The following is a 22,624-nucleotide window of genomic DNA, read 5'->3' as shown; positions in this document are numbered from 1 at the left end:
CCATGACAATAACGCACTAGTGTCAATTATTGATTTTGGTTAAAACTTTGTTGTATAATTTTTGCCTAAATAAAATAACATGTTGGTCATAGTCATTATAAGCTTCAATGTATGAGTTGCTATAATGATTCAGCACCGAGGAGCTTGAATCGAATGCATTATAAACTAATGAGTTATGGTCGCAAAATGGTGGTATGTAGAGAAAAATCTTAAATCACAGTGATTCAGCACCAAGGAGGTTGGATCGAGTAATTTATGCCACACAAAACATACATGTCTGTAATACAAAGTATCTAAAAATTGGAAAGATGATGGGCTGTGTGACTACTCCTAGTGAGTAAATAATAATAATAATAATAATAATAATAATAATAATAATAATAATAATAATAATAATAATAATTTAGATAGGAAAAGGTAAATTGCTGATATAAGTCTATGAATTTATTTGTATATTTAAAGTCATACTCGAATATCTAGAAAAAATAGTATGAAAAACAAATTGGAAAGTTTTCTTTTCAATAATAAATACTACTTTATCTCAAATGGTCATATCTTTTTTTTTTTTTTTTTTTTTTTTTCCCCCAAAAAAAAATGAATATAAAATTGAAAAACTTACCAAATATAATCTATATGATTGCTTCTTTGGTTTGGTTTTTAGATTGTGTAATGTCGAAGTCTTTCGCTAAAATGGAACTCCTCAACTAATCACACTAGTTTTTGTATGCAGGTGGGCGCCAGGGTTTACGGAATTAATCTACAGGCGTATATGAATATAAATTATTTATATTCATAATAATTCATAATCATATCGAAATCAAAACAAAACACGTTGTGCATTTATGTATGTATGTATGTATGTATGTATGTATGTATGTATGTATGCCCGATGAAGTAGGAGGTTGCAAGCAAATTATTTTTCTTTGTAATTAATTAAAAGTTTATCAATAAAACCGCCATAAATTTGTTTGTATGCGTATAATAAAAAATAATTTGCCCATTAATCTATTACAATAAAGTGTGTACCCAGGCATTTTGTGTCTCTTAATTCCAAATACGTTCAGTGTGGGCGGAGCTCATTAGGGTCAGCCAATCATTTCAAATATTTCATTTAACTTGCTTAAAAGATTGACATAATAGCAAATTGTGGATTATTCAGAACAATTTATCAACTTACAACAACAAATTAAAAAAAAAAAACTTTTCTAATCACTGTAAACATTCTTGTTTTTGTTTTTGTGTATTCTGTTTTCTATTTCATTTGAAAATTTGACATAAAAGAAAAGAATACATTTATCCAGTTGTAACAGTGAAACAATTTGACTAACGGTGCCCAATTCCTGAGACGCGTTCAATAAGTAATACCCCTGACCAACTATCCATAGCAGTAGAACAACGAATCTGGGTGCAGTTATTAGTCTTGCTCTACATATGAACTACACAGAGGTACACATTTCTCTCATCCTTTAATGCAGCTCTGGAAGCCTTTTTCATGGAACACTCCCAGGTTGGTTATCCAACCACGACGTGACTTTGAAAATCGAGGCTGCATCATCTGGAAAATGCTTTCCTTTCACCAACATGGTCGTCTTCAAGTCCAATGTAAACAAGTACTTGTTGAGCTACCCTCTTTAAATAATCAAATTCAACCCAATTACCCTCACTAACGATCACTACGCCGTTGTCTCAGTGACCAACGCACATAATAATAATATTCCTTTCGTCTCTAACGTGTTGTTGTACAACAACATTTATTTCTTTATTGTTACGGCCGTGACCCATCACCCAAGTGATCTTGAACATTATCTCGTTCCGTGCTCCTCATCGCTCACGAGATCTCGAATGTTATCTTGTCCCGTTCTCCACACCTCTCATGAGATCTCAAACGTTTTTTTCATCTCTAACGTGATCTTTTTAAAGTCATTATTTTTCCCTGCCAGTGACGTCATTCCGAATGCATTTGCATACATGTGTTTGTACTATGTTACAGATGGTTAAATATGGTCGAAGTTGTGCTCAATTTTTTAATTAATACTAATCCCTATTAATCCCTAACGGTGCATCAAACAGATACCATAATACTTAGTTCATTGCACCTTAGCATAAAAAAGATCCATACAAAATTAACCCTTATCCTCGAGTGGCCTGACTCCTTCGTTAAATATAAATAAAATAAAATAGAATAAAAATACATAGTTAACAGCGTAAAAAATCCTGTGTTCAGAATAGTATTATTCATAAAGGACTCATGACGATATCGAACCCAATAATTCTTTTGGGATGAGGCACTGATATCTGTATTTTTATTTTTTTTACTGGAGTCACCACTTATCAAGATCCAAAGGCCACTTGAGGATAAAAATTAAATAAGTGTCAAGTAGATGGTGAGACAATGCCATGATTATTGACAGTGATGGTGACGATTAAACAAAATTTAATTATTTCAGAAGGTGGTTAAACAAGATTTTGTTTACATTGGACTTGAAAACGACCATGTTTTAGTCAGCTGGGTAGCAGCTCACGGTATTGTTGTGACAGTGCACGTATGGCAGTTATATGCAAATACCAAGCCATGAGTGAAATGGTGTCATGGTAAGGAAAAAGCAAAAGACTATTAAAAAGGAGAGAGATCACTTTAAGAGCATGTTTAAGAGCACGTTCGAAACGACACAGGTTAGAGAGAAGGAGACGATCACATTAGATAGATGCGTTTTTTTTATGTAGATGTTATTTGTTTTGTTTTAAAAATAATACATATGCCACTCACCATTTGGAGGTACCAAAATTAAAGGGAAAATTATTCCCAACTCGCATTTAGGTAAAAATGCACTTTTGTATATATAATTGAAAGCATTCAAAAAGTGTTGTAAAAGAAAAACAAATAGCATATATATATATATATATATATATATATATATATATATATATATATATATATATATATATATATATGATTAGTTTTTTTGGAAAAAGAAATCCAGCAGAGTGGTCAATTAAAAGGAAAATCCGAAATGTAAGAGCGTATTTATATTTTTATATTTTGTGTGCAGAAAGTTGTTAGATGAGATAAATCATTAGTACCGTCGGTTTCAAGCCCGATAATAAGGACCGTTTAAGGTATCCTTATCTAGCTCTCTTCACGACGAATATTGACTGAAGAGAGCTTGATAAGGGTACCTTAAACGGTCCTTATTATCGGGCTTGAAACCGACGGTACCAATGATTTGTCTCATCTAACAACTTTCTGTACACAATATATATATATATATATATATATATAATGCTCCTCACCTTGAGTTGAGCATATTGAGAAGTGAAACACGAATTACCATTAGCATATAAGTGACGCTCTTTGTGTAAACAAATCGAGCGGAGGTATTTCGGACGATGTCAAAACATCGTTAAAAAAAACTCACTCACCAATAGCGTAATGGTTAGGAGCCTTGACTGCCGTACAAACGGTCGGGTTTCAATCCTGGCTTGAGGTAGTTGCCTGTCTAGCCGCACTGATGAGCTGTGAAACAGCGAAACAGTGCTGTATGTGGATGACTATATATATATATATATATATATATATATATATATATATATATATATATATATATATCGCAATCATGAAGGGAAGATTTAAGTTCATGATTAAAAATGTTTAAAATAAAGTCAACGTTTAAAATAAAGTTAACGGGGTGAAGAGAAGGGGAAAAAATGGGGGAGTCAGCTGACCGGTTTCGCCCTCGCTTTATCAAAGCTGTATCGATGGATTTGTTTTGGAGAAAAGAAAAGCGAATGGGAATCAAAAGTTCTCTCCAATTCTCTCTCCTCTGATCTTGAGCACGTAGTACAATGGGGAAAGGAGTGGCTGGTTACTTTTAATGCATCTAAAACCAAGCTTCTCTCTTTACATCATCAACATTCTAATTCACATTTGTCATCAATTGAAATGAATGGCTCTCGTCTTCAGGAGGCCTCAAGTTTTGACAAGCTTCTGGGCTTGACCATTACTCCTGATCTTAAATGGAACACGTATATCAAATCTGTTGCCAAGGCCGCTGGAAAAATGGTCGGATCTTTCTATCGATCCAGTAGATATCTCACTGCTGATGCTATTCTCTACCTATATAAGAGCCAGGTACGTCCAAGGATGGAATACTGTTGCCACATCTGGGCAGGAGCTGCTAGAAAGGACTTGTCCTGCCTTGATAGAGTTAAAAATAGACTTTGTAGCCTCGTAGGAGATGTCCTTTTCTCCTCCTTGCAACCTCTATCTCATAGAAGAGATGTTGCGAGTTTGTCTCTGATGTATCGTTATTTTCATGGAAAGTGTTCAACTGAGCTTCAATCTATGGTCCCCCCTCGCCAAACTTTCACAAGAAACACTCGTCTCGCTGTAAACACTATCAATAATTTCCCCCACTCTTTATCTGTGCCTAAACCTAAACGTAGATTCCATGAACAAAGCTTCTTTCTTAGAACTGCACGCCTGTGGAATTGTCTTCCGTTTTCCTGCTTTCCGGCTGACTACAATATGGTTGTATTCAAGTCTAAAGTAAATAAGTTCTTGATGAGCCGTTCCATATAAGTTATTAAATTTACCAAATTTTCATTACTAATGATTACTATATTGACCAATTTCTACTGTACACTCTTTAACCCTTATCCTTGAGTGGCCTCTGGGTCTTGATAATGTGGTGATGCCTTTGTAAAAAAAAAAAAAAAAAAAAAAAAATATGCACAAATAAAATCACGTGGCGTTACGTTATGCAAAAAAAAAATGGGGGAAAGCGTTTAAATACAGCAATGTTATATTACTCCTAGATCCTAGAGACTAATCACGCTCAAACCTAAGAGGCATTCCTTCTGTTTACAAAGGGAAGGCCTTCTCAATCGAACGTGAACAGTCTCTAAGATCTTTAAATAAAATAATGAGTGAGCACGATTCAGGATTGAAAAAGAGTTTGTACTAAAGTTCGCTGCACAAAACGGTTTTTTTTATAAGATGGTCAGTAATTGAAGACCCGTGTGTATTGGCAATTACGTCTGTTGTTTGATATGTCCCATTTCTGATTTTGGTAGGTACGTGTTGTTGGACTCTTCTATCCAATCTTAATATTGTTCGACCCACATAGTTGGCACTGCAACTACATTCAAAATTATATATATATATATATATATATATATATATATATATATATATATATATATATATATATATATAAGAAATTATTTTAAAATGATAAATATCATACTATATGGACTACTATAGATATGTGTATCTAGTCGATCATGGTCATACATGCAACAAATTTGGACTACCCGAAATTTTTCACGGATTTCCATAGTAAATTTATATATGGAGAGTAGAAAGTGAACCTTAGGTTTACTTTTAGCAGCCTTGTAACTCTTGCTTCCCTTAGTCCTCACATTCTATGATGTTTTTGACAAAGGAGAAAGAATTGCTGTTTTCTGGGTTGAAATCTATATATTGAACATTTATGGTTGGCTAGTTTATTTTACCTTGAAGTAATTTTTTTTTTTTTTAGCTTCTTGCATCAAGTGGTTTCATACTTTGTCTGGGGCGATTTCCATTAAAAAAAGATTGCTTTGTTTGCTATGACAATCTGAAAATAGGCATTGGTATCATACATGAAATTGTTTCTTATCTTCCTTTCTCTTTCTCCTTTTATTTCTTCCTCTCTCTCCTCTCCTGCTCTCTTTCTATCTCCATCTATTTATCTATTTCTCCGTTACTCTCACCTCTCTCTCTCTCTCTCTCTCTCTCTCTCTCTCTCTCTCTCTCTTACTTTCCACTTTTTATGCCTTGTAGCACAAAACATTTCTTTACACTTCTTCAAAATTATTTCTTTTAAAATTAGGAATAAAAAAAGAACAGAAATTAATTTAGACTCAGATTAATTCCTTTTGAAATTCATGATTCGCTTTGGAAATTCTATGAAAGCAGAGGAACGCACGCACACACGTACACACGCATATACATACACGCACGTGTGTGTGTGATGTATATATATATATATATATATATATATATATATATGATGATACAGCGAAACAATATGCCCGTTTTACTGTATCACAGCCCGCCAGTATATCTAAATCCGGGTTCCATTCAAAGCCATGTTTTTGGATGCTAATATATGCAAGAGGTGCTCCAAAAGTAATGTCTCCTATTTTCTTTTTCCGCCTTAATAAATCAGAGAGGATTGCAAATTGTATTGTTATGGTGACTAACCATATGCATTCATGACCTGAAAGTTTAATTTCTCTGTTGCAAATATTGACAGTGTGATACTCTAAGAAATGAACCCCTGTCATGGACGTGCATCAGAAGCAGAAATGTGTCAATGAATTCCTGGCAAAAGTACATTGAGAATGATGGTGACTATGTAGAAAAAATAAATTCTGGAGCACAAAAGGTCGTTTTGTAGCTCTTCAAGTATTTGAGTTAAAAAAGAAAAAAAGAAAGAAATAGGAGGTTTTACTTTTGGAACGACCCTTGTATATAGCTGAATGTCCTTATCTATTTTTAAATATAGATATAATTTCTTTTTAATTTGACGTCTTGATGTTGTCTCTGTATGTATTGTATCCAATATTCTGATAAACTCCTGAGATTTTTAGCTGCATTTTTTTCATTGCGCTATTTTTTCCTGTTTATCCATTTTTACCAGTACCATTTTTACCGGTGCCATTTTTACCCGACCAGAATTTTTTTATAATCTTTAATTATGTTATTTCTATTCACGGGAGACTTTTGCATATTTGCTAAGGTAAAAACCTTTTTCCTACATCAAAATGCTCTCCCTGATGGGATGATATATATTTTACATAAATATAAACTTACACAGACACGTGTTTAGTCTTTTATGTAGCCATTCCATATATGTAAAATAAAAACAAATAATTGAAGATTGGTGACAGGTTTAGGCACATAAAAATACTAGACGTTTTAGCCCGTTAAAAACAGGTAAAAGTTTAAGCCTGTTGACTTAGAATGAGTATTTTATGCCAAATTGATGTGTAACCTTGTCTAAGAAGCAACACGCTGTACACCTCAGTCACAAAGTGGGCAAAGAATAGAAAAGAACTTTAACTTTTTTTCTGTTGTACAACGACATTTATTTCCTTATTGTTATGGGTCCTGGATATGACCTTAAACTATATCCAGTGGCGAGGCCCTAACTTGCGGGCTTTGGGGATTGTGGAGCCACCCTTTAATTACCATTGTTCCCAGGTCCACTCTGACCCGGAGCGGTAGTACCTGTTAGGATCCCAACTATGGGTTAAATAGAAACCGACTTGAAAACAACGAATATATTCTATTAAAAATTTTTTTTTCAAAATCTTTGGATTCGGCATTAATAACCCGAAAAGGGTTGATATGCTGTAAAACAAAAACAACCAAACCAAACCAAACCTTATTGTTATGGTTGTGACGTCACTCATGTGATCTCGAACATTATCTCATTCAGTGCTCCTCATCACTCACGAGATCTCGAACGTTATCTTGTTCCATTCTCCAGGTCCCTCACACGATCTAAAACGTTCTTTTCATCTCTAACGTGATCGGTGACGTCATTTTGCATGCATTTGCACTATGTTATAGATGGTTAAATATGGTTGCATTTGTGCTCATTTTTTAATTAATACTAATCCCTATTAATCCCTAATGGTGCATCAAATGGATACCATAATACTTAGTTCGTTGCACCTTAACATAAACAAGATCCCTACAACATTTCAACCAGATCGGCTGAGTATTTTCTGAGAAAACTTTTAGAGTAAATATGGCATCGTGGTGACAAATCCCTTCGTTGCACCTTATCATACCAAAAGCACAGACAAAATTTTATCCAGATCGGCTGAATAGTTTCCAAGAAAAAAGTGGAATCGAGAGGCAGACAGGCAAACAGAGAAATTTATAGATTGATAACAAACTATTCAAATCAAAGACCCGAGAACATTGACTGAAGCAAGATCACGTGTGTAACTATTCAATATACTTTTTCTTGACATTAATCAGATCTACTAAGTATTGGGCACTATTGAAATGAATACTGGAAAATTTTTATTAATCATGTGAGTGTTCGTAATTGGGTGGTTTTAATGAAACCTATCTCCTCCTCTTCCTATTTTCTCTCTCTCTCTCTCTCTCTCTCTCTCTCTCTCTCTCTCTCTCTCTCTCTCTTTCTTTCTTTCTTTTACTGTCCACTTTTTATGGCTACTGTAGAACAAAGCATTGCAATCCGTTTATCAAAATTCGTTTCTTTTGAAATTAGGATCAAGCAGAAAAAATATATTAACACCTACAAACACGTGTTTCGTCTTTTGAAAACTCATCCGAGTGGTCTTGTCCATTTATCCAACCAACGTATCAACTTCAAGACTGAAACCTTTGACTCTTGGCCTCCATTGACTCCATTCCCAGCCGATAATATACAGTTTTTATCATATTTAATTACACTTTCTTTATTTCCTTTATATAAGTTGAGGGACAAAGCCAATGCTACAGCTGAAGAGCCAGACCGGGCCTCTAAAAATAGTCTGGGCAGCTTCGTCGGCATTCCCAAGTAGAGACGCCGCAGGCAATTAGAAATAAGCCAACCCTTTTCCAAAGAGGGATAGTAAGCCTGAGAGGCTGGACCTCCTAAGACTACCCAAGACATAATACCTCAGTTCAACAGATAAAAGTCACCACTGATCAGTTTCAGTAGATAATTCAATTCTGTTTGTAGAAAGAATTTTGTGTATTAGCTTGTGTATTTAGCACTATTGAAAAAATTACTAGAAAATTTACCAAGAATATATTTTAATATACCATATATTTCGGCGTATTAGGCGACCGTCAAATAAGATGAGCTACAAAATGGGAGCAAATTTTAATAAATTTATCATATATCGGTTGTATTAGATAACTGTTAACTTACAAAACCATGTTTGTTTAGCCTAGGAGAGAGATTACAACACCCGGTATCTTATGAAATATTAGTTTTTAAAGATGATTTTTTTAACTTTAAAGGTCTTATACACCGAAATATACGGTATTCTAAACTTGTGACTGTTCGAATTTATTTGAAGAAACGGTTAATCAAATTGCATATATTTGTTAAAATAGAAAACTGAAAATTCAATGAGATGAGTCCAATATTTTTGGTCATTAATATTTACAAAATGTACGAGTAATTTATTGTCCAAGTTAATCACAATCAATCTGTTAATTTGTTATTCTTGGTAATCGCGAATGACAAACATAAGTCGGTCGATTTGAAAATAAATAAGTACTTTATTTAGTTTAAGGTAAATTATTAATTGAACGAAATATGTAAAGATAGATTAATGAAAGATTACACTTATTTAAAGAAACCTTGTGCCTCTGTCCCAGCTTCAGAAAAACTAAATCAGAAAAAAGCGATCAAGATTGAAGAAAACCTCTTATTGAAGCTATGGTTTAAGGTTGCCATATACCCCGAACTGTACGATTAGAGAACCCCAAAAGAAAATTAAGATAAGTATCGGTATTGCCTTGGAGTCAGCTCGCATTACAGGTGTAAATGCTATCATATGTATGAAGAACCTCCAGGCATGTGTAGGGCTGATGGCTGCATCATTGACTAAATCTCAGGTATCACCTGACAGAAGGTTAGTAAACATAAACAGTACTGGGACTAATTATCCTCTCCACCTCGTTACAAATATGGACAGGAGAAGGTGGTTGAAGGTACTTGTGGTAATCAATAGTGGTGTAACCTGGGAAAACATACTGAACACTATGTTCAAAAAGACCAGTAAGATCGTAATTACTCAGTCAAGATAGCCAGTCAGGCTGGTGATCGATCTGCAGTTGTATAAGATGTTGTTAAACCAACTGAGAGGTGAGGTTGATTCGGGGCTGAAAGAAAGTAACTAGGGAGTATCTTATTTAATTTCAGAAGAGTTTCCGATGGGTAGCTATTCTATACAAGTCCTGGAGATGAAAAATTTTCAGTGGGCAGCTATTCTGTACAGCTTCTGGACTTTATAATTTTGCAGCCGAAGAGTAAAAGATCCTTCTCGTGTTGACACGAAAAAATTATGTGTTGGAATTCTAAAAGATCTAATCTTTATAGAGCAATTCCGGTTTCTGATTGGTTGATAGCAGAATGTGGTTCCATTTGATTTGTCAGCGTTTATAAATAGTATCTCCCAACTTTCAGGGATCATACTTCTATTAAGTATCAAAAATATTGCAACAGAGTATTTAGAGAAAACAAGATACTTCCAGTTGTTGCCCTCCTTAGAATATGAGACGCAACTATTGAAGGCTAAGTGATGAGATATGAACTTGTCATTAGAACTGTTGCAGAAAAGGACAATTTTACCGAGAGTTGGAAAAGTCCCATTCAAAATAATGTCCAAGAGTGATGTGGAAACGCTTCAAAGTAGATTGAGGGATATCAAAGAGAACCAGAAGGCACTAGCTCAAGTATCTATTTATTTATTCATTTATTTTTGTATTCATTCCAAACATGGCAAATTTTCACTTAGACACAAGGGGCCACTATGAATTAGGGACCATGCTTACAGGTCTAAATTAAATGTTAGAGTGTTTATATCAAATGTCATGAAACTCGACGTAGGTGGGAATAGAAAACACTTTGTGATTCTCGTTTTCAAGTACTGTTGCCGGCTTATGTTTGTACCACTTGTCTGTGCATTCGAGATGCAGTTGTTTGCATAATTCCCAGTGTACTACCCTTCCCACTTGGTCGTGTCTGTTCTTGTATTCCTTTTCGGCCAATTTGCTGCATTCACTTATTATATGGTTTATCGTCTCCCCTCTTTGTTCGCAGTGTCTGCATTTGCTGTTTTCTTGTGTTTTGTTGATCTTTGCTTTGATATGGTTGGTTCTTATCGAGTTGTCTTGTGCTGCTGTTATTAGGGATTCAGTTTCTCAGCTTATGTGTCCTTTTTGCATCCATGTCCAGGTGTTTTTGGTATTTTCATCTTTTGTAATCCTTATGAATCTTCCGTATAGTTGTTTCTCTTCCCACTTTTCTTTTCTTGTCTTATCCTTTGTCTCTCTGTTTTCTGTTTTATTGATTTTTTTCTGTGTCTCTTGCTGCTATTATTCTTTCAGTGTTTTGCATTAAATATTTGTCTAGTTCTTTTTTGCTGTCATTCACACAGTCTTTTATATCAACCAGTCCCTTCCCACCGCTTTTCCTTTTTACGTAGAATCGGTCAACATCGTCCTTCGGATGTAGTGTTGTTGTGCATGGTCATGAGTTTCCTGGTCTTCTGATGGAGTTGTTTCAGTTCTTCTTTAGTCCACTCTATGAACGGTCCAGAGTATCTTACTAGTAATACTACCCATGTAGTTATGCTTTTTATTAGGTTTCTGCTATATAATTTGGTTTATTATTATTATTATTATTATTATTATTATTATTATTATTATTATTATTATTAAGAAAGCTGGCTGTCATATAAGTATTATTCATTTTATATCGTACTGTCTTAACAATTGAGCCATGTCCATAAGCACATGATGACAATATTTCATTATGTGAATCATGCTACATTGACAATAAACACATTCTCATCATCATGAAATAGGGAAAAGAGCCAGAGAGAGGGGGGGGGGAGAAAGAAGTGAGGAAGAGAGAGAGAGAGAGAGAGAGAGAGAGAGAGATTTCTTTCCCTCAAATAAAGCAATAGATAATATATAAACGCATCGCACACAAAAGGTGTCACTCATGTGACTTGGTTTAGAACATTTTACACACCTCCCCAATCCACACGTCCATAAAAACCTAGAAAGAATGCAACTGCAAGCATTTATTTCGGAGGAATTTCGTTTTATCTTCCCAAATGCCATTTGTGTAGGACATTTCTGTTTTCCGACTGGTTTATTTCCGTTGAGAGATTCATGGATGTTTTTCTCCCTCCCATTTCAAATTATTTTTCACTCTTTAAATAAAAGTTTACAATTATTTCAAGTGGTTTTTACTTCCTTTTCTTTCCCCTTGTCTTACTTGTAAATGGTTATATGGAATTGGTTTTTACAGGTTCTAGTATTTAAATACGTCTAATTTGGCTGTTACTAAGTTAAATTCGGACAACTTCTTCTCTCTTGTTAGCCATGTTCCCGGGCAACATCATACTATTAGTTTATGTAAATAAAATTTTAGTCAATAAAATTACTAAAGAAAACTATGTAGGTAACTCTTCTTTCTTTATCTACTGGGAAATACAATTTTATCTTCTGGAAGAGTTTGAATGCAAAATGCAATAAATGCCATTTTCACTATTGTGAATCTGTCACTTCAAAAAGTGTTGTATGTCAACACCCTACCACATCGTTGAAATCAAGAAGATAACCGTAAATATGTATATCAAATAATCGGAAAAAGGCAAATTTCAAGTGGAATTTTAAAAAAAAGGCCAAACTGCTTTTTTTAAAAGAGGCTAAATTTACAAAATTTGGTCTAAAAAAACGTTGAGTGGTTCTAAAATCGGTGATCGATTTGCTACAACGTTGTATTAGAAACTGAGCATCCTTTAAGAATATTAAATATTGACTTTTTTTCATTTTATTTTGATAATCTGGTAGACTAGTACCTATATCGATAATAATCTGATGAAAAAATTAAATTAGAAAAAAAAAAGGCGAAAATAAAACAATATAGAGGGGGTGCTGCTTGTACACATGAACCTCTTTTTGCCTTCAGTTAAAATAAGCTTATTTTAGTTGAAGCCTAAAATTGATATGCTCGTCCCTTTATTGTTCACTTTCTCTATTGAAATTGGATTCATTGCATTTTGCATTCCAACTCTTCACTTGTAAATTCAACTCGAGGGCTTCCTTTTCATTAGCATCTACATGGAGATGTTGGATAGGGAGCAACTCCATTTCTATGATTACTCCACTTGCCCTTGATCGTCTCCTTTATAATGCTGAGTGTTTAGCAAGAGGTCATCAAGTACCATTTTTATTAATTCTTTGGTATGACTTGATTGAGGATTGAACCACAGTCCCCAGACGATCAGCTAATACTCTTGTAAATTCAGATTAGCTTTTATGCACCCAGTGTTCCCTGGTTAATTAAGTAGAAACCGTTTGAAAATTTTTTAAATATATTTTTTTTTCTTTCAGCACCAAAACCACTAGAGTCCAGATCTTTGTTGAGACGGCTTTTTCCATGTTGACTGAGGTTTGGTTCTGGTCCTGTGCAGCTTTAGGGAGTCAATCATCCCATACTTTGCTTTCTCACCTTTTGAGAAGGGGTTAGTTTATTGCTAGTCACCTGAGGCGTCTCTACCAGTAAATTCAATGGGGCTGCCCAGGCATTATTTTCAGGCCAGATCGGTCTTCCTCTAAAGTGCTAGCTATTCAAATTCTACTTTCCCGATCCTTGTGTCACATCTTCCTGCTATAGGAGAGAGATAAACATATTAAACATTGACTTTACTTCTTAGCTTTTCAGGCTTGGAAGAAAGTGTAGTATCTGTTCTGTCCTCAGTCTATGAAGGAGAAATCCTTCTAAATCGAGGTAATTTTTTTGTCTCAATCCATAGTGCCACGTTTTTCTTGGGGTGGGGTGTCTAACAATAATAGAAACTTTCAATTTGAGGTTTTTGATGAGAAATTAATTAAAAAATTTGAATCCCAAATCATCATCATCATCATCATCATCATCATCATCATCATCATCATCATCATCATCATCATCATCCGTTTTACATGCTGGCATATGTTGGACTGCTTAATAAATTTGCCAGGTTTTTATTTATCCTTTGATTTCTCAAGTCCGTCCTTATTACTTCCTCCCATATTTTCATTGGCGTCTCTGTAACATGGCATGGACGGCTATATGCAAATTCCGAGCCATGGGTGAAATGACGTCATGGTAAGGAAAAATGAAAACTATAAAAAGAAGAAGAGGATCACATGAGAGACTTAGAGGATGTTTGAGAGCATGTTAGAGAGAAAAGTGATGCCGCAGCCGTAATGAGAAGTCACGTATGGCGAAAGAATGAGGAAATAAATGTCATTGTACAGCAAAAAAAAAGAAAAGCGAATTGAAGTTCTTTTCTATTTTTTATCTACTGTGTGAATGAAGTTGTCACATGTCCTCATTAAATTAAACCTACTACCTCAACTGTACTACGTCCACAAACCCAAGAACTTTCATTCATTCTTTCAACAGAGCCAAACCAACAAAGTCTCCTGTCTGCGCATATCTTTCTCTATGTGAGATGTTTGGGAGGACGGTGCCTCATGACAACAGAACAGATACTATATTATTTAAGATTTTAACCATCCATTTAAATGCAATTGATTGTATCTTTCTTGCACTTGGTTCACCGGCTATATTTTTTTGTTTTTGAAATTCTTTACCATTTTTTTCTTTTTTAATTTTCTTCCTTTGAAGATTGTAACGTTGGGTATGGCGGTAGCCAAACCAGATGTCAACATTGCTCTGCTTTTTATTGAAACCAACCGAGAGCTCATTTTAGTATCCTCGTTGTTCCCTTTTGCACTTGGTTCATCAGGAATATTAGGTAGATAGGACTTCAGGTTCTTCTTCATAAACCCTGTGACACCTACAATAACTGGTATGATTGATATCTCCCTAAGATTCCAGTTTCTTTTCATATTGTACATGAGACCTTGATATTTGGTTTGTTTCTCTCTTTCAGCTCTGTTCAGACTTCCATCATTAGGGACACTCACTTCAACCAAGGTTGCAACTCTCTGACTTATTCCATATAACTATGTCAGGTTTGACAGCAGCATTTTAAAGGTAGGCAGCTGTAAGGATTACATGATCGTAATGTATGATATATAAGGCATTTCCAACTGTTCTTTCAGGTTGATGTTCCCAGGATTTGCTGCTACACTGGATGTTTAATTTTTTACAGATGGTCCAGTGGAGGTACTTACATACTCCATTATGCCATCTTTTCATGAGTATGGTTGTTTCTATAATTACTGGAATGATAGAGATCTTCCTTCTACTAAGGTTGCTTCTCTCTCTCTCTCTCTCGCTCTCTCTCTCTCTCTCTCTCTCTCTCTCTCTCTCTCTCCTTCTTGACTTTATCACTATGTCAGGTTTAATAGCTCTGTTTTGCAGCTGCAGGAATTGCAGAGTAAATGGCGTAGGACTTATTTCCAACTGTTCTAGTCTTCTCTCTTTTTTGTTTTAATTTCTTATCAGTTTGTTCAAACTGGGGAGGGGGCATCCTGCCGGATGCCAAACATTCACCTGCTAACTCAGATATTCCAACTGAGAGATCTTTTTAAGATTCTGACCATCCTCTTGAGTGCAATTGCTTGAATCTCTTTTGCACTTGGTTCACCAATTATATTTTGCAGGTAGTTTTTTAAATTTCTTTTTCATGATTCCAGTTGCTCCTATAATTACTAGAATGGTGTGTGTGTGTGTGTGTGTGTGTGTGTGTGTGTGTGTGTGTGTGTGTGTGTGTTAAGATGCATATGGAGTTAGATGGATGTGATAATATGGGTGTAGTCTAAGAATATCTCTAACTACTATTAAATCTGGACTTTTAAAAATATGCGCCCCCACCTCCAACCAGGTCATGAGAGGTGAAAGGTTTTCAAAACCCTATATAAATTTTCATCTTCTTTTCAGGAGGGAAATTAAATGTTTATTTGGGTCTGCAGATTCTAATGCACTGGGCAGATGAAATACATTTTTACATAGAACTGATATCATGTTTTGAGATTTCCCCCCCCCCCCGTTGGACTTTTCCATAATTAAATTCAGCTAACTGGAACTTGAAGTTACCCTTACAAGTATCCTACCTCCAACTCAGATCTACCAAACTATCTATCTATCTATCTATCTAGCTATCTATCTACTGTTATATAAAAGGAACTTTGTGTGTGTGTGTGTGTGTGTGTGAGAGAGAGAGAGAGAGAGAGAGAGAGAGAGAGAGAGAGAGAGAGAGAGAGAGAGAGAGCTCTTTCAGTCGATTTTATTTAAATTTCACACAAATGTACTTGATGTGTCTGGAAGTGTTCTTATGCAGGTTTTGTATTGGAATGCGTCTGATAAGTATCACAGGTCGATAATCGAAAAAATCTTTTTAAAAATCAAAGAAGAAAGTCCGATTTTGACCAAAGTTAACACGTTTATACAAACTAATATCACAAGTGAATTTGAGAAGTTTTATCGCCGCACAAACAGGAAAAAAACAACCAATAAAATCAAATGTGGATTCTTTTATTAGACAGGAGCGCGTTCGAAATGAGTATTTCTTTTTAGAGTACAATTGAACCATGATACTTAACTCTTGTCTTTTAAACTTTAATTCAAGCCATTAAATAAACATAATTTTAAAAATCGACAGTAGGTTCTCTAAGAAAACATGATTCCATTTCTGTTTGATGGAAATCTGTTTTCTTTTTTGTTGCAGACTATCTACTAGTTGGCTAGTTGTGTATAAATCCTGAGAGTGATAGGAGCTTTCTATCACTGAAAGTAACACAATGTTCAACGAGCGAGATTGAAGATGTTCCCCTGTACAGGACCATTGTCAGCACCCTCAAAATGCATTGCTTGATTACCACAAATAACAGGGACGTGTCCAGGGTGATGAGCACAAAGTTTCCGACCATGTTAATGGTCTTTGGTGTGGTTTCAAGTAAGAGCCACATCAAGCCACCTCACATCTTCAAAGTCGGCTTGAAAGTCAACGGCAAAGTGTATCTGGATGTGCTGAAGAGTTTGGTGATCCTCTGGTGCAATCAGGCGGCCACTGAAAGACCCTGAGTGTGGCAGCAGGACTCGGTGCCAGCCAACAAGTCCAAAGAGACCCAGGCTTGGCTTCAGAAAGAGTACTACGACTTTATACGCTTCTCTCACTGGCTCCCTCCTCCCCCAACCTGAACCCACTGGGCTACTTTATTTGGTTATACGTCAAGAACATCATCAACATGACCTTACGCAACATCAAAGCCAGCCTGGTCACTGCTATCCACCAAGTATTCGCAGAATATTTGCTAAACTCCTGCCGATGCTTGTTGAAAAGGCATACTCCTAGTTCCTGACCCGTATCGAGGTGGTGATTGAGGTTGAAGGTGGCTACATTGAATAGATGTCAGCTCTACTACATAATCAAGTTATCTGAATTAATTTTTTCAATAAAAATTTTAAAATAAAGCAATAGTGTTGTTTTCTTAGAACGACAACTTTATCGTTTTACTCTGTATGGGGGACTAAGTCACTCTAGGGAAGCATGTGAAACTTCTTTCCGGTGTACCCAACTATACTATAGCAGGCAATCAATTGATTTGTTTGAAAACTGGGTGATGCCATCGATTCTAATGACAATAAAAGCATTGGAAGTGTGGAACATTCGTTGATCCTCATTCAATCCCAGGCAACGTCGGTTATCCTTGATAATGTATATATATATATATATATATATATATATATATATATATATATATAGTAATTTTGAGCACTTTTGAAGTAAATACTTAAAGTTTACACATAAATCTATACTTTCGTATAGTAAATTTATGTGAATAAATGAAATAGTTATATATATATATATATATATATATATATATATATATATATATATATATATATATATATATATACAGTGTAAGTCGGATGTAACAGACTTCGTCTCCGGTCTCTACAGCTCTCTTATATCCGGGGGGGGGGGTTATATCCTGCTTACCCTGTATATTAACACAGGCTCTAATTTGGGACCAGAAAAAATCTCTCTTATATCCGTTTTTCTTATATTATGGTCTCTTATATCCGGGTAAAACTGTATATGAAAAATTTACATAAAATTTTATGTAGATACATAAAATAATAATGATAATAATAATAATAATAACAATAATAATATTATATATATTATTATTATTATTATTATTATTATTATTATTATTATTATTATTATTATTATTATTTTATATATCTATATAAAATTTTATGTAAATATTTTCATGAGGATGGAACGCGGAAAAATTCTGTGCAGCTTATTACTGCTATATATATTATTATTACCATATATATTTTCAAAACTTTATATATATATATATATATATATATATATATATACACATATATATATATATATGTATATATATGTATATGCGTGTGTGTGTGTGTGTGTGTGTGTGTGTGTGTGTGTGTGTGTGTGTGTGTGTGTGTGTGTGTGTGATATCTAGACGAAATATCTGTACTTCCTTTGAGATTTTCAACAAATGAAATAGGACCCTTTTTCAAATTGATTAATGAAATATTAATATCTCAACTTGAAGTCGTTTCAGGATAGCTGTTAACTAAATATAGAGTAACAAATCTACATCGAGTTTAACCCATCTTCATTGTTAGTTTTACAGAAACTATGTAGGTAATACATTTTGTAAATCTTTTAAAATAAAAATGTAGTCGAGTGCACCTACCTTTTCTTTAAGGGCAGAGCAAAATTAAACCTTCTTTTCTATTGTCCTTTTAAAATCCAAATGTGAATTCAACTCTATCATCTGCTTCTCTCTCTCTCTCTCTCTCTCTCTCTCTCTCTTCTTCTTCTTCTTCTTCTTCTTTTAATAACACCCCTTCCACTTCCTTCTATAGATAAAAGGACAGTAGGATCTTAGTGTATCATCTTAATTTGTTATTAAGTGAGTACCTGCTTATTAGTCTTACTAGTACCCTCCCATCCAAATAATGTAGCCTAACCCTAACCCCAATCAGCTGCAGGTTTGAAGAGCGGCTTTACTCTTAATTCACGTGTTAATCTTGCCAGGGGAATAATATTTCATTATTGTTTGAACGTTGCAGTTTTTAACGAGATAGAGAAGTGCTAAGAGTAAAAAAAAAAAAAAAAAAAAAAAAAAAAAAAAAAAAAGGTGTATTTTTTTTTTCTTCAGTCATTATTTATACTCACTAGGGATTCTCACACAGACTATCACTAGCAATCACTCCCTGGCAATAACCTTAGGTGTTTCCTGGAGTCTGAGTGGCAACAAGTTTCTCAAGACTTCCAATACTCTCCATCTCTTTTGGTCGTCTTTGCATTACTGCAACAGCCGCTTGCCATTGTTTTCTCGCTGGCAATGACTATTTTTTTTTACTGGAATTTGAGTGGCAAGATGGCTCCCTAAGGCTCCAGTCCTCTTCACATTCATCCAGAAGAGGTCTGGTTTGTGCTTTCTCTCTTTTGCCTTTTTATTCGCATTGATTCTTCACAACTATTTTGTGTGATGCCGACACTACAATTAGAGGGGGGGGTTACTTACAATTTTGCAGTTTCAGTTTTCTTGGTTCCATGTAGTGTTCCACTATCTTTTCCTTTTATTTCTGTGTCAGTTGCCACATGGACAGTTATCATTTGTAGATCATGTGTGTTAGTTTTTGCATTCAAGGGTTTTCCTTAAAATTTCAACTGTTTTTGGCATTGCCGCCAGTTGTATAATAGTCCCAGTCTTAGTGTTTGTGGGCATTTTTAACAATAGCCAACAAAACAAAAGCAGAGTGAAAAAGAAATGTTACCAAAGGCAAGATAAATTCCTCTTCTCATTGTTTGGATAAGTTTTTTTTTTTATTTGTGTGTTTTAACTTATTTTAAAGCATTTTTAACTTAATATACAGCTAGTGACAACTCTGTTAAGTGAGAATGAGAAGAAAACATGGCTGGTATAAGATGATCACGTGGAATCTTGCTAATCACTCAAAAATCGAAAATTAAACAGAATCACAACTAATAATTGCTATCAATCGTGCAAAAATGTAATCTTCAATCAAACTGTGCATTTTTATTGCTAGTATTTCTGTGTTAATAAGATAGTCAATCAATTAGTCAAGAGAATACTAGTCTCTCTCTCTCTCTCATCTCTCTCTCTCTCTCATCTCTCTCGTGTTAACTATTTTTCTCCAAAAGTAAACATTCAGCCATTTCTAGTTTACTTTCCTATACCTTTCTACAAAAAACACTCAATTAGATACAACCACTATATACGACTCTCCCCACTCTCTAAATGCCTAAATGTAGATTCCATGAACAAAGCCTCTTTCCCAGAACTGCTCACCTGTGGAACACTGTTCTGCTGGCCTGCTTCCCAGTTGAATACAACATGATAGCCTTCAAATCCAATGTAAACAAGTTCTTGTTGAGCCGTTCCCATAAATAATCAAATTTCACCCAATTTACACCATTAACGATTACTACACTACCACCTTACATTCATTAACCCTTACTCTCGAGTGGCCTTTGGGCCTTTATATGTAGTGACTCCCAAGTATAAAATAAAAGAACTTTCAGAAAGCTAAAACGTTACAACACAATAAACCTTGGCAAGGGTTTGTGCTCTCTGAGCACCTTTATTATTCAACTAGCGAGGGGTACCCGGCGTTGCCCGGGTGTTTGGGGGGGGGGGTTAAAAAAAAAGTAAGTATGAGGATCGAACCCGAACCCTTGATGCAAAGTTGTAAATTAGTGTGAAAAAAAAAAAGTGCGATGTTAACCATTTCCCCACCGCGAGATGCTAACAGAAACATGTTTGGAGCAGGTGCCCGTTTTAATGAGTTAATGAGGTCAAGTTTGACTGCGGGATTTCATTTACTGCTGAACGCTTTTTTTTTTTTTTTTTTTTCCCCAAGATGTTATAGGAAAAAGACTAACCCACATGTAGCGAGCGACAAATCTTGAATATTTATCTTCCCGAAATCGAGCAAATTAAATAGAGAGGCGAACTTCGTTGTTAACTGTGAGATATTACGATTTATATGTGATATAAAAAGTTTTAAAAGGTTGTGAAGTGAGCGACCGCTTCTCTAAAAAAAGCCTTTTGTAGACACACAGAAAAAGCGAACACACATACATACATACATTTTCGCTTTTATATTTGTAGATTATGTCATCATCTAACCCTACATTCTCTTCAGGCATTGACGATTTAACTCAAGTTGTACGACAAAACTCTACTGTTAAGCAATTAATCCTATCTTTTTACGTGTACGCCATGTTGTACTGTAATCTATTTTGCAGTTGCAAATTAAGAAGAGTTTCTGGTGCCAATAGCATATTGATAATTTTTCGTACAATGGCACCAGTGACGATGGGATTTAGAAAACCATTTCCTAACCAGAGCTATATGTGATAGCTTTGGTTTCGATTCTAGTTAATAGCACCCAAGTAATTTTTTTTTTAAACTTTTGAAATCAGTACTATATATTAGGTACAATATAATATTGAATAGGTTATAATAAATATAAAATCTGCATGAATTAAAACATATTTAAGCGTATTTTACGACCAGGTAAGATTGCTTCCCCTCCCTCCTGTTAGTCTGAAATAAAAAGTAAATGCATAAAAACTAACCTGATCTCATCTTGGAAGGTGGCGTCACAAATCTCAATAATAATTGATCTGAAAAACAAACATCAACCATCAGCAAAGAAATATAATTAAACAAAATAACAGAAATATGTTTTCTACAGGATGGAACGATAAAAGTCTCGCCCTAGAAAAGACGATATGATTCCATTTCCGTTTGATAAAATTCGTTTTTCATTTTTTTTGTTGTAGACCATCTACTAGTTGGCCAGTTATGTACACATTCCAAGAGTGATAGGAGCTTTCTATCATGTCTGAAAGCACCGCTGTACAACTCACGCTTTCTACCGATCCAAGTTATGACAACAGGACCATTGCCAGCACCCTCAAAATGCATATCTGGATTGCCACGAATAGCAGGGATGTGCTCAGAGTGATGAAAACAAAGTTTCTGGCCACGGTTATGGTCTTTGTTGTGGTTTCAAGTGAGGGCCATATCATACCACCTCACATCTTCGAAGTCGGCTTGAAAGTCAACACCGAAGTGTACCTGAATGTGCTGAAGACTGTGGTGATCCCTTAATGCAATCAGGTGGCTGCTGGCAGACCCTGGATGTGGCAGCATAACTCGGCGTCGGCCCACAATTCCAAAGAGACCCAGGCTTGGCTTCAGAAGGAGTGCTACAACTTTGTATTCTTCTCTCACTGGTCCTTCTCCCCCCCCCCTCCGACCTGAACCCGCTGGACTACTTCGTTTGATCATATGTTGAGAACATCACCAACACGACCTCCTACAACACCGAAGCCAACCTGATCACTGCCATTCATTGAATAGTCACCGAGCTCCTGCCGGTGCTTGTGGAAAAGTAATGCTCTCAGTTCCATACCTGTATCAAGATGGTAATTGAAGCTAAAGGCAGCTATATTGAATAGCTCTACTACATAATCAAGTTACCGGAATTAATTTTTTCAATTAAAGTTTTAAAATAAACCTGTAATGTTGTGATTTTTAGGGCGATAACTTTATCGTTCCACGCTATTGTATATTATTACCCACACTCCTTTCCCAAAACGTCCACTAAAAAACGAAGGTAATCCTTGGAAAAATAGTATCATGACAACAGAATCGATACTACATTATTCCCCCCCAAAGGCGAGGTAATGCATGGTAGGTCAATATCATAACAAAAGAACATTACATTACCCTCCTCTAAAAGTGGAGGTAATGCCTGAGACGATAATGTAATGAAAATAGAAAAAATACTACACTGTCCTTTCCCAAGGAGGAAGTAATGTTTGG

General features: G+C 35.2%; 1 protein-coding gene across 3 annotated transcripts in view; it reads right to left on the bottom strand.

Annotated features, from left to right (window-relative positions):
* Positions 1 to 22,624, bottom strand: part of LOC145293627 (CKLF-like MARVEL transmembrane domain-containing protein 7) — a 71,170-nt gene that overhangs the window by 40,224 nt on the left and 8,322 nt on the right. The window contains exon 2 of one of the 3 annotated variants that reach the window (XM_080140038.1): positions 21,370 to 21,417. In XM_080140038.1, the coding sequence (XP_079996164.1) occupies positions 21,370 to 21,379 (10 nt within the window). In that variant the 5' untranslated portion in view covers positions 21,380 to 21,417. Of the gene's footprint in view, positions 1 to 619; positions 769 to 18,451; positions 18,597 to 21,369; positions 21,418 to 22,624 lie in introns of those variants that run through there. The other 2 variants (XM_080140040.1, XM_080140039.1) reach the window with 2 other exon arrangements.

This window comes from Euprymna scolopes, chromosome 2, assembly GCF_053919585.1.
Source record: "Euprymna scolopes isolate OS-2025 chromosome 2, ASM5391958v1, whole genome shotgun sequence".
NCBI lineage: Eukaryota > Metazoa > Mollusca > Cephalopoda > Sepiida > Sepiolidae > Euprymna > Euprymna scolopes.
The sequence above is the reverse complement of the archived record's forward strand: the minus strand, read 5'-3'. Positions and strand labels throughout refer to the sequence as shown.